This window comes from Colossoma macropomum, unplaced genomic scaffold, assembly GCF_904425465.1.
Source record: "Colossoma macropomum unplaced genomic scaffold, Colossoma_macropomum, whole genome shotgun sequence".
Taxonomy (NCBI): domain Eukaryota; kingdom Metazoa; phylum Chordata; class Actinopteri; order Characiformes; family Serrasalmidae; genus Colossoma; species Colossoma macropomum.
In genome coordinates this window covers 716,197-733,791 of record NW_023494793.1, presented here as the reverse complement: position 1 = coordinate 733,791, position 17,595 = coordinate 716,197, and the positions used below count along the sequence as shown (strand labels likewise).

At 41.1% G+C, this 17,595-nt stretch overlaps 1 protein-coding gene across 1 annotated transcript; it reads left to right on the top strand.

The window, feature by feature from the left end:
* The first annotated feature begins 725 nt into the window (after positions 1-725).
* On the top strand, positions 726-16,722 carry si:dkey-250l23.4 (E3 ubiquitin-protein ligase RNF180). The gene is made up of 6 exons (XM_036579682.1): positions 726-893; positions 3,221-3,612; positions 3,682-3,895; positions 12,711-12,951; positions 14,271-14,396; positions 16,520-16,722. Exons 1-6 carry the CDS (start codon positions 726-728, stop codon positions 16,720-16,722), a joined length of 1,344 nt encoding a protein of 447 aa, XP_036435575.1.
* The last annotated feature ends 873 nt before the right edge of the window (positions 16,723-17,595 follow it).

The window sequence follows — 17,595 nt, the reverse complement described above, 5'->3', positions numbered from 1 at the left end:
AACCTACACGAGTCTTCTGAGCTTATATGAATGTTGATGATGGAAAATAGTGGAAAATCTGAAATAATAAGTTTTCTTTGGGGGCTATTTTGCCTCACAGCGCCCTGCATGTATCCCTCCACCATGAATGGAGTTTAAGTTCTCTAAACTATCATAAAACAGTGTCTCAGTCATCAGGCACTGAATTCATAACCATTTCATGTAGGAACTTTCTGTGAGGGAGCTTTTAGAGGTGGACGTCTGGTTCCTATCAGCACCACTGTGAACAGTTCTGACTCTAGTATGATGCACGTCACCAAATCACTCTGAATGATTTTGTTTAGATGTAAACCATTTAGTTATGCAGAAATTCTGAAAAAATCTGTGGAATTTCCCTGTAAATAGAGTTGAATCCTTCTGTCTCTGTGAATGTGAATGAGGACGAAGCTCCTAAATCACCACTCATTCCATTGAACACTGTCCGGCTCTTCCTACACACTGCTGGTCATTTCTAAAGCTCAGGCGCGGAGCACGTCCTCTGAAAAGCTGTCTCTGGTCATTTCATCTAATTTTCCCGTCCTTTTCTGTGTACAATGCGTGTATTGTGGCTGTAAAGGCCTCGAGGACAATCAGCCCGCTGAACTGTCGCTATAGAGGGGCTCCTGTGGGGGCCGGACTTTGTCAACATTGCAAAACAGCGCAATCCCGCTCACCTCTCTGACCGCCTCTGTGGACAATGAGCTGGAATGATCCGCGGCCGGCAGGAGAGTGACCGGGCGCTCTCCATGGGGGGCCCAGAGTGGAGATCCGGGGGGCTGCTGAACACCTCAGCGGGGGGACGGACGCTCAGGCGCTCTGCTGAAGCTCTGAGTCCAGAGGTCCAGCGTCTTCACTTCCATCCAGACTTACAGCAGGTGAGCGAAGTTCTGAAAGACCTGACGAAAGATTTAAACCTCTGATTTCATCCTCAACTTTAAATATGCTTACAAAGAAAGAAGATAAAGGAGAAAACAAACAAACAAACAAACAAACAAACTGTACACAATCTTAATCTTAACAATAAGCAGTGGACAAAACAGGTTCCGCAGTCCTCAAACTGAAATAATGTGCACTACGGTTCTAAAGTTCAGAGTCAATATTGAAAAATGTCAAAATCATTTTTCTGCAGCACAATTGGATTATATTATTTAAAATATTAATATAATCCAACTGTGCTTCATAAAAATGATTCTGATATGATGCTGATGTTTAAAACAGTAGGATGCTGTAAAAATGAAGAAATATTTGATGAAGGGAGCTGCAGATAATTATATGATTGAAATAAACTTAATATCTTTAATAAAATTAATAAAATTCATATATTTTCAAATTCATATCAAGTTTAATATTTAGTAACATTTATTTACTGTCATAACTTCTCCTTGTTCCAGAAATACATGAAAATGTAACCAAATGGTTAAAAATGATCATTAAACTATTTGTTTACATTTTGGTGTCTAATTTATAACATTTGTAACAATCTTCACTTTATCAGTTGTAATTGACAATTATTGATTGGAAACTTTTTAAATAGCAGTATGTATAGAAACTGAATACAGCATTTACACATTTATGAATAAAATCGTGTCTTATTTTTAATTTTCTGACGAACAAAGTCTTGCTTAGTGAAAATTCACAGTGATGTATGAGTGACCGGTTGCTGTCCACTGAGGGATCCGAGTGGAGTTCTGGAAAGTGGCTGTAATCAGCACACTGTAAAAAATATTTTGGAAAAATAATTGCAGATAAAATTTTGCCCCTAGACTTTATATGCAGCAACTTTTTTACTATAAAAAAACTTTCATTAATCCAAATTCTTTCACTCAAAACAAACAAAAAATCTGTTATGATTGTTTGATCTTTACTCTCCAGATGTTTAAAAACACAGTAGAAAATTCCTTTAAGAAAGCTTAACGTTGTGCTTACTGATATTTGAAACTGGCAGCTGCTCTTTACATGGTGTGAAAACTTTATGATGAACAGTCCAACAGAAAAGATCGACAATATGTGGAATGAAATGAACTTACATTAAATAAAGTTCAGAAAATCTCCACATAAGTTTGAGATACAAGGCTTAGTTCTAACGGTGATGATCAGAACACTCGTAACAAAGATGGTTCTTCAACGGTTCTTTATTAAAGAAAATGGTTCTATATGGAACCATGAACATTCACAGAACCATTTGCATGATTAAATGGTTCTTTGCGTGGTGAAATGGTTCTTCAGATTGAGGGAGAATGTGTTGTATAAGGTTCTATATAGCACCAAAAATGTTCTATTGTTACGATCTCAAGCTTACAATAGCAGAACCCTGCTATATAGGACCAGAACACATTCTCCATCAATCTGAGGAACCAATGTTTTAAGAGTGTGTTAGTCTGTAATATTTTGTTATACAGTTATAATAATAGTAGCATTTATTTTCTGACAGTTCTTATTTAACACACTTCACTAGCAATTAAAAACAATAAGAGTCAAAGCCTGACTTACTGTAGAGCTTCTACTCATATTCAGTGTTCATATTCGCTAACGTTGTTCAGGCAGCTGCACTTTAATCTATTCAAGTTTATCAGTAAATGTCAACATTTCTAAGAAACAGCATCACATGCGCAGTCAGTTATCATCACATTATATCACTGTATTAAAGTAAAAGTAAAATAATCTAACTAGCATCTACTTAGGTAGAGTCTATCTGGCTTGTTTGATAACTTGACATTATTAACGTAGCAAATTTTAGTTATTGTTTAAGGTTAATCAGTACTGTGCCTAACAGTATCATATATCTATGTAATTATAGACATAAGAAAGGCTTATAGATATAAGAACATCTCATTAACCTTTTTTCCACAGTGGAATGACAGTAGCTACGTTTTCTAGAAATGGATTTTCTCTAAGCTATAAAATAGCTATTAATGAATGAAATCAAAAGTTCACCACATGAACTGAAAACTTAAAAGAATCTCAAAATGCATCCTAGCGTCATGCTAGCTTGTGTGCTAAACTGATGGCTAAATAATGTTAGTAAATGTTCAGAATCATGAATAAATGAATGCTGTGTCTAATGTTATCATTCCGTTGCCACTTTATTAGCAACATATTTTGATTTATCACAGTGATGCAAAAGTAGCTACATAGTTCTACATCTGTCACTGGAGAACAAAAATTCTGAAACGATTCATTTTTTTTGTTACTGTGACGACAGATGCTCGGACGCTCTGCTGAAGCTCTGTGTCTGGAGGTCAGGAGGCCTCAGAAGCCGACGGGCACCATGGCCCACAGGAAAGCCTTCAGTCTGGACTATGGGAGCAGGCAGCAGGGCCATCCAGCAGAACGCTGGGGTCGTTTCTCCCCTGGAGTGAACGTGGATGTGCTGCGGCCAGAAGATCCCTCTGCTTCCTCTTCTGACTCTGGAATGATCTCCCCGGTGCCAGCCTCCAGGTTCCAGGATGGTTCCTTTGTCAACAGGGGCATTGCTTCTTCTAACCTGGATCTGGGAGATGGAGGCTCGTTCCTCAATAATGCTGGCCGACCTTTGACCCCCAGCAGCTCAGATCAAGAGGTAGAGGTGGAAGATCTGAGCAGAAGCCCATCAGGGTCCAGCCTGGCACCTTCAGGATCCAGCCTGGTACCATCAGGGTCCAGCTTGGCACCATCAGGGTCCAGCCTGGCACCATCAGGTTACAACCTAGCACTAGCAGGGACCAGCTTGGCACCATCAGGGTCCAGCCTGGCACCATCAGGGTCCAGCCTGGCACTGGCATCCCCCACAGGAGAACAGAGGATCAGCAAGAGAGAGAGGAACCGAGTGAAGAGCGTAAGGAGGAGGCAAAGGAGGAGAGAGCGCTGGAGACAGAGAGAGATACAGGACAACGTTCAGGTCAGAGAAACATCTGGAAATTTTCTCAAGCTTTTAAAAATGTTTTAATAAATAGGAATTTATACAGGTACAGTAATATCAAACATGTTAATGTTACCAGGGACAGCTGTAACAGTACCAGGAACAGTGATAACAGTAATGGGAACAGCTGTAACAGTACCAGGGACAGCTGTAACAGTACCAGGGACAGCTGTAACAGTACCAGGAACAGTGATAACAGTACTAGGAAAAGCTGTAACAGTACCAGGGACAGTGATAACAGTAATGGGAACAGCTGTAACAGTAACAGGGATTGTGATAACAGCACCAGGAAAAGCTGTAACAGAACCAGGTTGTAACAGTGCTATTAACCTATTCAAAATTCTTTACAACTATGTAACAACAGAAAGTGTAAAATTCAATTCCCTGACTATTACAATTTGTTATCTTAATATCTTTTAGAGGACCACAAGGGAAATAAGTCTATGGGCTTTATTGTTTTTAATCCTCTGAAATTCTTGCAAAAGCTTGTAAATTGTTTATGAATGCAGTTTTATATGGATTAATATAATTGTCAAATTGATCTATCTATTTATATACGGTGGAAACAGAATCAGAAATAGCTGTAACAGTACAGATGGAGTGGTAACAGTACCAGGACAAACTGTAACAGTACTAGGAACACCTTTAACCTCACCAGTACCAGTGACAAATTTAACAGTACCAGGACAGTTTTAACGGTATCAGGGACAATTGTAACAGTACCAGTTGCAAATGTAACAGTACTAGGGACAGTTGTAACACTCATTTGTATCTATAGAATAATAACAAAAAATATTTTTTTACAGATTTTGAAATTTCAAATTCCTCTGATCTGTTACCAGTAACACAATCATCTTTTTGAAATGAGTGAGATTCCTATGTTTTTCAAACAAAACTAATGGACCACAATTTTTAACATTTTATTGAATCTTCAAGGTTTATTTGTTACTTTACTCACTACAGTGAAACAAAGCATTACTCAGAGAAGACGGCATGGTGTACCCAAACTTTTGACATTTCCGATTCTGGGTTTTTGAGTGTTTGTCTCTAATTGCTGTTCCACACCAACATTAATCCCAGAAGCTCTGAGGGAGGAAACACTTCTGTAACCCTAAAGTGCTGCGGAAACCAAGACGAATTATGGTTCTCAGTCAATTAGGCCTAATTATTATTCAGCTGAAGTCTATATTGATCCGTTATTGATGCTAAAACACAGTGAAGCACAGAAACTGCGCTGTTATCTACACAGATACACCCTCACAATAAATAATAGAGTACAGAAACACAACACGTGACCAAGAAACACAATAACTCGTTTTTACAAAATAATAAATTTACAGGGTAAACAAAACATTCTTAACTCTTAAGGTCTGTGGACCCCCGCTCGTCCAGCGTTTCCTCTGGAATGAAGGTGTTAATAGTGAGTCTGTGCTGCAGTAACAGCCTCTACTCTTCTGGGAAGGCTTTACACTAGATGTTGAACATTGCTGTAAGGATTTGATTGAGCATTAGTGAGGTCAGGTACTGATGTTGGATGGTCAGTTCTGGGTCACTCCAACTCATCCCAAAAGTACTGGATGGAGCTCCATCCCTCCAGAGAACACAGTTCCACTGCTCCACAGCCCAATGCTGGGGGGCTTTATACGCCTCTAGACCACACTGGGCACTGGACATGGAGACCTTAGGATCATGTGCAGCTGCTCTAGAGCTCAAGTCTATTGGTCAATGCTTTTCTATACATACCTTAAAGTAGCTGAATGGGGTCACTGTCTGGGGTCACTGTCTGGATTCTTTTGCATTGGTTAGTTTCTCTATTTGCTGATTCTGTTCTGAAATTCCTGACTGTGAAGCTTCTTGAAGCCCATCTGCTTTTCTTACTGTTGTTGTAAAAAGATAAACAACTTCACAGCAGAGGGCAAAAACCTTCTGTGCTTTCAATGTAAGTGAATGTAAAGATGTTTTATTCAAAGCTGTTTTGCAACATTTTTATTGGTCCAATCATCATGAAATTTTCACACGGTGTAAAGGACGGCAGCTCAAATTATACAGAAATTATACAGTAAAATTGCAAAATATGGATTTATTTGGGTTTTTTTTGGACAGTGACAACATGTAAATATATTTACTTTTGTGCCCGGAAGGTTACCCCCCCCCCCACCTTCACTCAATGACAGAACAAACATAATAATTCTTAATTATTAAAATTAAATTGTACGTTTGAAGTGTTTTAGTAACAAAATGTAGTGTAATATCTTAAAATACATAAAAATGGCTTCTTTATTTTGATATTGTTTTGTCTTTTTGGCCCTCACTATAAACACTGCACTGTGGCCACCCAAGACAATAAGTTTGGGCACCCCTGCATTTACTTTTCATTAGTTTTGGTCCTGAAGAGATACAGATACACTCTCAGAAACAAAGGTTCCAAACTGTCTCTGGGTCAGTTCTCCTCTTGTCACTGGGGTGGAACCCTCAGGGGTCCATCTCAGTACCTTCAGTCAGGAAACATAACTGAACCATAATCCACTGAAATGATATGTTCTAAGCTGTACTGACTCCACACACCCCGTCTCGCCTCCAGGCTTTTATTTTACTGTTCTGTTTAAAACATTCGGTTATGAAAAGGTACAAATACGAACTTTTCACCTGGAGAAACTTATTTAAGGTTCACAATCAGACCTTAAAACCACTGTTGGAGCTTTGAGGGAACGTTTACACTGTTTGTACCTCGATGAATTAAAAATGTACCTGAACAGAACCTTTATTTCTAACAGTGTAGGAAAACTAATCCCACCAGCAGAGGGCGCCCACAGCACCACTGATGCTTCCAGAGGCTTAACAAGTCAGATATTATATTTATAAGCACATCCTCTTTTATCACCATCAAGATATACAAAGATAGACCATCAGCTTCCAGACCAAACACAGAGCAAGTGGGTACAAGCCCAGTAGAGCCTTATTTACTTTGTGGTACCAATAAACAAAACACCTGCGCCAGCTAATTATCCATAAATGAATATAAACAAGCCAAACAAAAGAAAGAAAACTACAGTCAGCTCCTCTCTCACCCTGTGTAACAAACAAACAGGAGGAAATACACAACAACTAAACTACACTGGCTTGTAATCTTTGTAAAAATGTGGCTAAAATGAAAAACAAATATTCTAATAAATGCAGATCGTTGTTACATCAGTAACAACCATCATCCATCCATCAGCAACATCCATCACTGCACATCACTGAATACCTTCATCTACAGAATTACACAGTTAGCCGGTCTGAGTGGACAGACAGAAGCAGGAAGACGTGCTGGTTTAGTGCTGCTGTCACTCAGGGTGCCGGTCTGGAGATCCGGACTGTTCAGTTTGGTCCAAAACAAAACCAAAAGCACCACCACAGCCTAAGTAGAAGACAGTGTGACAGTCAGGTGATCAGTGTGCAGGAAGACGACTGAGAGACGAAGACCGTGTGTTGGAGAAGAGCTGAAAGTGCTGATGTGACTTTAGTCTGAGCTTAGACTGGCAGTGCCTGTGTAACTGAGTGTGGAGTTCAGGGAAGGGAAGGTCTTTATTGTTTTTATTCAGGAATGATGGTTGTTTCACTGTTTTCGGGCTGATTCTGTTCCACCTGGTGGGGTTTCCAGTCTTCTGAATGAAGCAGTCGCCTGTTTGGGTAGAAAGGCCTCGTTCATCGTCGCTCACATGATTCTCTGAAAACAATACAAGCCTCGATACGGAGCTTCGTTTAGATTTCGTCTGTGTACTCAGATCACGGCTCGGAGCCTCGGAATCAAACGGAACATCACTAGTATTTACTGACGATCGCAATAAGTCCGGCACTTACATATCCAGCTATGACCTTTGAGGTTCTGCCCAGAGTTGCTGACTGACGGCTGTCAGTACTACTATACTAACACTGCGAAAACCACTGCCAGAAACCAGGGGAAGTGAGATCAGGACAGGGATGTGTGATTAGATTGGGCACCACACCGGACCAAAGGACCAACATTTGGTCCAAAAAGAGGTGGTCTCGGTCCAGATCAAACTGAACCATCATGCTGAACATCACAAATCACAAACATCACAACTAAACAAAACATTTGTAGCCAACTTTAACAACCGGTCCCAAATAAATATGACTATCAAATAGCAAAATCTGCCTATGATGCCAATTTATGAGTAAGTCTGATAAGAAGGGGAGAGGAATTATAATAACAGTCAGTCCTCAAACCGAATATTAACCCTCCTGTTATTTTTAGCTGTATATATATATATATATATATATATATATATATATATATATATATATATATATATATTCTCCATAAACATTATCTGTATCTAAATTAATATCAATTGAATTAATATTTACTGTAATAAAGATTTTCACCCCTTACAGATTTTCATGGTTTACTTATAATAATTCAAATATTTTTAATAAAAATAATTTTCTGTTTTTTCTGTACATCTGCAAAAAATACATTTATCACATTTGTTTATTGTTATTTATACTTTCCGCCATATTTTCTGCCATATTTTCTGCCATGTTGATTAATACAAACAAAACGTCTCTTCTGTTCTGAGTCAAACTGACCCTTTTTTACTGACTGAGCCGCAAGTCCTGCAGAAAAGGTTTCACACTCCAAAATTGTTTTTAAGTCTGAAACGAGCTCATTTGAGATAATGGCTTTTGCATGTGGTCCTTCCTGATGACTAGAAGCTCCTCCTACGTAACATTCTCTGACCTCTGAAATGGTCAGCATGACGTCAGACGATTTCCTGAAGAAGCTGTCGGATCCTGAAAGCTCCTCTAGGCCTGATTACTGACGCTGTGGTCGTGCTGTTCTCTCAGAGGTCCTTGTCGTTTGGGAATAAGTGGGGTGGCATTATGGGATGTGAGCGTGATGAGGCCTGCGCAGTGGACCCTTCAGAACCGAGTGGCCTGTTTTCGGGGGGCAGTTTATACTGAATTACAGCGACACTGTGAGAGCCGGTCACACTGCTGATCCACAGAGACAGTTTACCAAAACAGCAGCTCCAGTTCTGACAGGAAGCCGAGTTGTTTCATGCTTATAATGATCGATTAATGGTCAGATGTACCCTGTTTTCCCCCGTTACCCCCATCAGCCGAGACACGCTCGGTTTTAGAAAACTGCTGCTGTGTTCAGCTACGCTAACGTACATTAATACATGTTTATAGAGAACAGCGAGTCACACAGAGTCAGAAACCACAGAATCAAGACTGTTAGAGACACTGAACACCTCCACACAGTCTGAGGCACTTGGGCATGCAGTTAGCACCATGCTAACTGGTGTACATCAGCTTGTTTTACCACAGTACGACATTAGCCTCACAGATCCAGTGTTGAAACTGAAGAAGCACTAAATATATCTGGCCTGCTCGACTACATTTGCCCCCCATTTCAATACTGGTTTTAAGTAACCTTTGTCCACTTTGCCTCGTCATTTCCCCTCGTTGGACTCCCCAGCGCCACCTTAAGGGCTGTTCTGTTACTGTATTAGCTGAAGTGAATGGTGTTAGATGAGCCCTCAGAGGAGTGAGGGATCGAGCAAACACCGGTGTCGACTTCAGCAGCAGCACCTACCCAGAAATCATTTACGCTTTTCCCTTTTCAGAAAATAACAGCAGACACAGCTGTTTACAAGCAACAGCAATAAACAACTTTACAATTATGAACATCTGCTTGGCTTTAAGTTACAGACTGCTCCATCTGTTACGTCATACACGTTACGTATGTTAAACAGTTTGCATTGCCAAGTTTGCATGGCTGTCTGATTACCTCGCTGAGGCTAACCTGCTGAGGGTGAGTCTGAAAACTCTGCTCCTCACTGTCGCCTCCTCTCCTTCTGCACTGAGTGGCCGCTCTTGTAACATAGGAGTGATGCACATTGTAACAGGGCCGAGGAGTCAGAGGAGATAGTTTTTGATGAACTGTCATTTTTGTCAAATATCACAAAAAGAGTTTTGCACTAGGAAGAAGTGGAAAAGTTAGAGTATCGCTAAACCCAAAATGGGAACAAACGCAGACGGTCCGACTGCAGCACAGAGCTTCTCCAAGGTTGTTTTCGAAATTCTAAAAATGTCTCTGCACAGTGAGCTCCAGAACTGTCTGGTGCGTTTGATTCCCATATGCGAGGTGGACGTCGTCGGGGTGTTGCAGAGATTTCATTAGGTGGCCACTGCTCATCCTGCCCGGCGACTCTGAGCTGCAAACAACACGGACATAAAAAGCAAATGTCCGTAAAGATGATTCTACTGAAACAGAAGCAGAGCTAAATCTCTCCATCTTGTTTCAGTCCTTAAGCACAGTGGCCTATGACACCTGAAGCTTCTGAACTGCAGTGGATGGAAACGCAACTTCATCAGCATTTTTCCCGCTGAAATTTCATAAATGCACATATCATTTTGGAAATGTGTGAATGGAAACTCAGCCAGTGCTACATCACTAATACTAACCAGCCCCACAGTTGTATTAGCTCACTGGCTAGGCTAGCAGTCAGGATTGGGTGACACCATAGGGGTTCCCAAAGGCTGTGTAATGCATGCTGGGTATTGTAGTGAGAATTAAAAAAAAGATCTAAAATCCTGAGTTCTGTTAAACTGCTGAAGCTGAGGGAGATAAAACAGCAGTACTGGATACTGCAACAACACCGCTACACAACATTTTAACGCTCTGTGGTCTGAAATCATTCTCTCTTGATCTGTTCATCTCTTCTTAAACTCTCCTTTAAAGGCTCTTCATATATCATGATCCTCATATGTTTCATATCTAAATGCTCCGTTATCTTCATCACTACTTTCCAAACCCGCTGCAGCAGCTTCAGCAGCTGTAAACTCTCTGCACGCCGTTTCACACGAGTCTCCGATGTGGACTGAATGAAGAATGAAGGGTTTCCGGCGTGATGGTCAGTCCTTAGTGACTTCCTGAGTGTCCATCGGTCAGTTTCACACAGAATGTAGACGGACACACCAATCCACCAGTTCCATGCGGTGAGAGGCAGATGACGTGTATCTCAGCCCCTCTTCATAGGCTCATAACTCCGGATGTGAGTCTCGTATGATCTCGTGATAAGATGGAATGGAAAGGGCGACTCTACAGATTCAGGAAGTGTTTGAACTGGATTTCTGAGCTGGATCATCACAAAGATACAGACACAGATATAGAAACAGAGAATTCGATATGTGGGAGAGTTTGGGTAAACCCATAAATTAGACCATAAAATGCAATTTAATGTCTGTCTAGTTTCTGAGCTCCCTCAGTTGAACTTTTTTGAATTTAATAATGTTGATGTGAAATATTAAGATGAAAATGAGTTTGATTTACAAAACTGGATGTTTTTCTATCTTATTAGGTTACTGTGTTTAAGTGCTGTGTGTTTACTAAGTCAGTTGTGTAGGACTGTCTGATGTGAAGAAAGCTGCAGTCTATTTTATCTCAGCACGGCCGTCTTTGTGGAGAGGTGTGAATAGTTTTTCACAGCCCTGCCCTTTCACCCCTCATTGCTCACTGGCAGCTCAACCTTTCACATACATATTATTAAATAACAATATCCAAATCTGATCTCCAGTCCGTAGGCAGAATAGCCACTAGGGGGCGCAGCTGAAAGATGTTAAACTGTGTTTTCATGCTCCTGTAAAAAGGGAGAGCTGTTTTAAAGCTGTTCTAAGTGTGTTGTGTTGGTGGTGGATGTTGTGCGTGAGCCGCAGAGGGAGGTTCATGTGTATCTTGTGGTGATAATGACTCAGCGGCGCTCCCTGCAGGACGCTGGAGGTGTGAGGGTGGTAATTACACAGGGACCCTAAGAGCCCCCCGGGGCCACAGCAACACCTCAGCACTAAACACTTCTCACAAAGTTCAGATACAGTTCTCTAAGTTCTTCAGTTCTAGTGTTCATTATTTAATCCTGTCCTGCACAGTGAACTGAGCGAATACTCTCTCTCTCTCTCTCTCTCTCTCTCTCTGTCTCTCTCTCTCTCTCTTTGTCTCTTTCCCTCCCTCTCTCTCTCTCTCTCTCTCTCTCTGTCTCTCCCCCCCTTTTTCTTTCTCTTTCCCTTTCTCTTTCTCTCTCTATTCTCTCTTCCTCTCTCCCTTTTTCATTTCTCACTCTCCCCTACTTCCTCTCTTTTTCTCCCTCTCTCTCTCACTCACTCCCTTTTTCTCCTCGCTCTCTCCCTTTGTCTTTTTCTCATTCTCTCCCTTTCTCTCTCTCTTTCTTTTTTCTACTCTTTCTCTCTCTTCCACTTTCTTTCATTCTATACCTTTCTCTCTCTCTCTCTGTCTGTCTTTTCTCCCATTTTCTTCTCCCTCTCTCAATTTCTCTGTTCTCTTGTTCTCTTTCCCCCTTTCTACCTTCCTTTTCTCTCTTTATTCTTTGTCTCTGTATCTCTCCCCATTCCTTATTTCTCTCACTCACCCTTTCCTTTTCACTCTTTTCTTTCTCCCTCTCTCCCTTTCTCTCTCTCTCTGTTCTCCTTCTGTCTTCCTCTTTCTCTCTATTTTTTCTGATCTCTTTCTCTGTTCTCTCTTTCTATATTCTTTCTCTCCCTCTCCCTCTTTCACTTTCTATCTCTCTATCTATTCTCTCTATCTCTCTCACTCGTTCTCTTTCTCTCTATTCTCCCTGTAATTCTCTCTCTGATTTTGTTCTCTCACTCTCTCTCACTTCTGTCTCTATTCTCTCTCTGTATCTCTCCCCATTCTTTCTTTCTCTCTAATCCCTCTCCCCTTTCCTTCTTTATTCTCTCTCTCTCACTCTGCCCCCCGTCTCTGTAGAGCTCCACAGGTAACCCCTCCAGCAGCAGTGATGATGATGATGATGAAGAGCGCTCTGGTAGGGATCGTGAGGGCTGTATCTGCGCTGTGTGTCTGGATGTGTATTTCTGCCCCTACATGTGTCACCCCTGTAACCATGTCTTCTGTGAGCCGTGCCTGCGGACCCTTGCCAAGAACTGCCCCACCAACACCCCCTGCCCACTGTGCAGGACCACCATCACTCACGTCTTCTTCCAGAAAGGTCAGAAACACCTCTCACACTTATTCACGGTCACTTATTACATCACACGGGGGCGTGAACATGCTAATTACAAACACAAACACAGTTATAACATGAGCTGATCAATAAATTTGTATACATGGAGCAGTGGCCTACAGCCCCCCCAGACCCCCCCCTCCACAGCCATTTATCTTTATACTACACTTATTTACATTGTTACAATATGCCCATTTCTATTGTTATGTGAAACAATACACTATACAGGTTACACTATAACCATTTCCACAGTTACGCTACAACTATCTTCATAGTTACGCTACAACCATCTCCACAGTTACGCTACAACCATTTCCATAGTTACGCTACAACTATCTCCATAGTTACGCTACAACCATTTCCATAGTTATGCTACAACAATTTCCATAGTTACGCTACAACCATCTCCACAGTTACGCTACAACCATCTCCACAGTTACGCTACAATCATCTCATAGTTACGCTACAACTATCTCCATAGTTACGCTACAACCATTTCCATAGTTACGCTACAACCATCTCCACAGTTACGCTACAACCATCTCCACAGTTACGCTACAATCATCTCCATAGTCACGCTACAACTATCTCCATAGTTACGCTACAATCATCTCCATAGTTACGCTACAACTATCTCCATAGTTACGCTTCAACCATCTCCACAGTTACGCTACAACCATTTCCATAGTTACGCTACAACAATTTCCATGGTTATACTACACCTATTTACATGATTTGAAATTTTCAATTAAAATTTCCAATTTGTTTACATTTTTCAGAACTGTGGAGGATAAATAGAGAAGGAATTTAATGGAAGCGTAATGTATTTTGTCAGTTCTAACTTCAGTAATTTTACAGTTTGATACATCAGCAGATAAACAGTGTAAAGTTGGCCGTTGGTTCTCACACTTAGCGCAGATTTCGGTTGTGGACGTGTTTTTACTGTGTAACTCTGTGTTTGAGACAGTAAACCACACTGTACTGACTGGACCTGTGAGGGTTCTTCTCTCTGATTAAACACTGAGGAGATGTTTATGCCTCTAATGTTGATTTCTGACCACAAGGTCATGTGACCTGCATCCTGAAAGTAGACCAGAGTTAATAATAATAATAATAATAATAATTTTCATGTAGCATCTTTCATACCATTAAAACTTGTTTTGGTTTAGAATGTTCTGGTCACTCTGTCTGGTGTGAATGTTCATCCACAGTGATGTGATCTGTGTTTTCTGTATTTTCTCAGTTCTGTAATCAGTATTTTTGTATAATTTTTTTAAAATGTAATTCTGTTGTTCTCTCTGCAGAGCTGAACCAAACCGCCCGCACGTTCTTCCCGAAGGAATATCTGTCCCGGAAGCAGAACTTCCAGAAGGCCAGCTGTGCTAAATGGCCGCTGCCCAGCTGCAGGAAGCTCTTCCGTATTTTTGGAGGTAAAACTAAAACTTTCCTCATGAGAGACGCCAGGTAGAGAGGATGGAGCTCTATCACGAGTGTTGCACTGACATTTAAAACAATAGTTTAGTAAAAAATTAAATTTACCCAATTTTACTCCAAACGTCGATCAGCTGAGATGGGTTTGGTTTCTGAAGTTTGCTTCTTTAGTTTTAACACCGGAGCTACGAGGCTAATGTAGCTATCAAGCAATAGACGATGTCTTATGGCCCACTAATTAGCAGGATGCTAACGGCACACCTAAATCATCACACACTCACCTCAATCCTTCAGATGTCCTGAGATGCTGTTTTAGCTAAAAGCGCCTGAATCTACAGTTTAATATGCCGTTTGTGGTGTTGGTGCTGTTTTCTGTAGCGCAGCATTATTTCCCTCATTTTCATGCTCATTGATTTTTGTTCATCAGTGTTCTCTACTACAATACCCAGCATGCATTATGCAAAATACAACTGGTACATTCGGAATTTCACATCTTGGAATTCCTCCTTCCCACCTAAAAGTTCACTGAACTTCAGCTGTTTGATGTTGAGAAAAAATGGACGCTAACAGTGAGCTGGCGCTTGTTTGGCTGCTCTGTGTGTATAAAAAGCTCTTAGACGTGTTTACAGTTGAATTAAAGAGCTGTTTGGTTGGTGTTTTACGGATCTAGGCTGTGTTGATTCATATAGTGCTGAATGGTACAAAAGCTCTCAGCTTTATTAAAAACCTCACACAGAACAGCTAAACTTCCCAGTTATCCCAGTTTCCCTCCTGTGTTTATCAACAAAATACACAAATAACTTAACATACAAAACAGACACTCAAAGTTCTGTTTAAAATGCTGACACTTTAAAATGACTTCAGGTGTCGGACACTCAGAGAGGTCTGAGCTCTTGATAAGCTCCAACTTTCCAAGTGGGAATTACGGGTTTAAGGGACTGCCCACTTCACATTTACAGCAATACAAACAATAGGAGTCTCTGAGGTGTCAATCCTGTCTGCTAGCCTAGCCACTATACGCTATAGGCTAATGTTTGAGCTCCTCCAACGAGAAAACACAAAACTGTGCTTTATTTATGTTTTAGTGACCCCTTTATTTTAAACACAGGGCATCAAGCAGTGCCACACTGTGCTAATATGACTTTTACAAAACATGTCGCATAACTGTTTCACTGCAAGAGCTCAGATACAATTCGAGCTAGCATTAGCTTAGCTTTTACCTCGATCATCAAACACAATCAGAGATTCTGTCTTAATTCAGAGATTATCACAGATTATATCTTCATTTTTGGACTCCAGAGATGATTTTTTCCCCTTCAGTCAGAAAAAAGGAGCCAGGCTGAGGGCAGATCTCTAGATGACCAGGCTAACTTTAGCTTTTAGCTTGTTGACGAGTCATTTCTGTGATTCGAGCGATTCATGTTTCCCAGCTGATGACAGGAATCAAATACACACCATCAGCTGTGCAGTTAGTAAAAGGAATGGTAGAACCATGTTATATGTAGAACCATTTGCATGCTAAAAGGGTTCTTTGCATGGTGAAATGGTTACTTAGATAGACGGAAAATGTGTTGTATATAGTTCTACAGAAACTTTTTGAAAATGGTACTATGTAATACCGAAAAAGGTTCTTCAATTGCTGGAAGCTTGACATCGTAACAACAGCAAAACCCTTTTTGGTTTCAAAAAGGTTCTATGTAGAACCATGTACAACATTTTTTCCCATGCAAAGAACCATTTAAGTATGTATTTTATATAGAAGAAGATTCTAAACAGAATCTTTACCAAAGAACCCTTGAAGAACCATCGTTTTTAAGACTGTCGTTTTTCCCACCTTCAAGCTTCATCATCAGAAGGTGGTTTAAGCCCTTAAGGCAGAAAACCTCACCGCAGAACCGAGTCAGCATGTTTACAGCAGCTTAAATGTGTCACTGGGCCGGAGAGTCCCGTTCACAGCTCAGCGGTTTGGGGCAAGTGGTTGATAATTAAGGCATGCGGTTAGCATTGTGCTAATTGGTGGGGTATTAGCGCCCATTAGCTATTAGCTACATCAGCCTCGTAGCTCTGGCGCTAAAACTAAGGACACAAACTTCAGCCCGAGTCTCGGATGCGTGTGTTCCAGGTTTTCAGAGACAGAGCAGTCCGATCGCTCGGCGCCAGTTCCCCCACGGCGGGTACCGGCTGGACGCGCTGGACTTCGAGGACGATTCTCGCGGCTGGAGGTTCGACATGGACATGGTGATCATCTACATCTACTCCGTCAACTGGGTCATCGGCTTCATCATCTTCATCTTCCTCTGCTACTGCTTCTTCCCCTCACTGTGAGAGGAAGGAGAGAGACAGAGAGGCGCGGACAGACGGGGAGCACGCACAGTTCGGGACACTCGTCCAAAAAATGCCTATCGACTTCTTACAGCTCCCTTCCAGAGGAACACGTGGTCAGGAGGAGCTCCAGATCTTCTGCACACTGACTGATAGAGTGTGATGATTTATATCCATCAGCAGTGAGAGCTCAGTGTAGTGCACAGTGAGGAGCTCTGAGCTCTGAGCTCAGTCTGGATTAGTGTTTTATAATGTTACAATAACTAAAATCATCCGGAAATATTTACACAACAGAACACAGTAAGAACATCTTGGGAAAAGGTTATTTACACAGCGTTCCTTCACTTAAAATGATCATGTATTCAATTTCAAAAACTAGCACAGGTTCTTGCAAACAGAGGCGTAGCTAGAACTTCGAGAAAGTGGTCAGGCGAGACTGGAAATTGTATTGGTGTGGGACACTGCTAGAAAAATAAAACAGCGCTACTGTATTAAAATGACATATTTAATGATGCATTTAATCCAAACAATAATTAAATCTGTCCATCATTTCCACATGAATAAAATATTAGATCAATGCAGCACTTAACGCTTTTCATACAGACATTATAGGAGTTATTAATTCTGGCTGCTCTCTCTGCAGGTTATACAGTCTGATGATTAGAAGTGATCAGAAAGCTCAGCGCTCAGATTAATTATCGAGATGAATGATTATAGCTGAGGAATGTTTGATAGCTACTCATCGTACCATGGAATATAATGTAGCTCTCAGAGCAGCTCTGAGTAAATCAGCCAATTACAGCATGATATGACCACGCTTCGGCTCCGCCTCTGCCTGCAAAGCACTGGGGTTAATGTCCTGCTGATGTTCCTCTC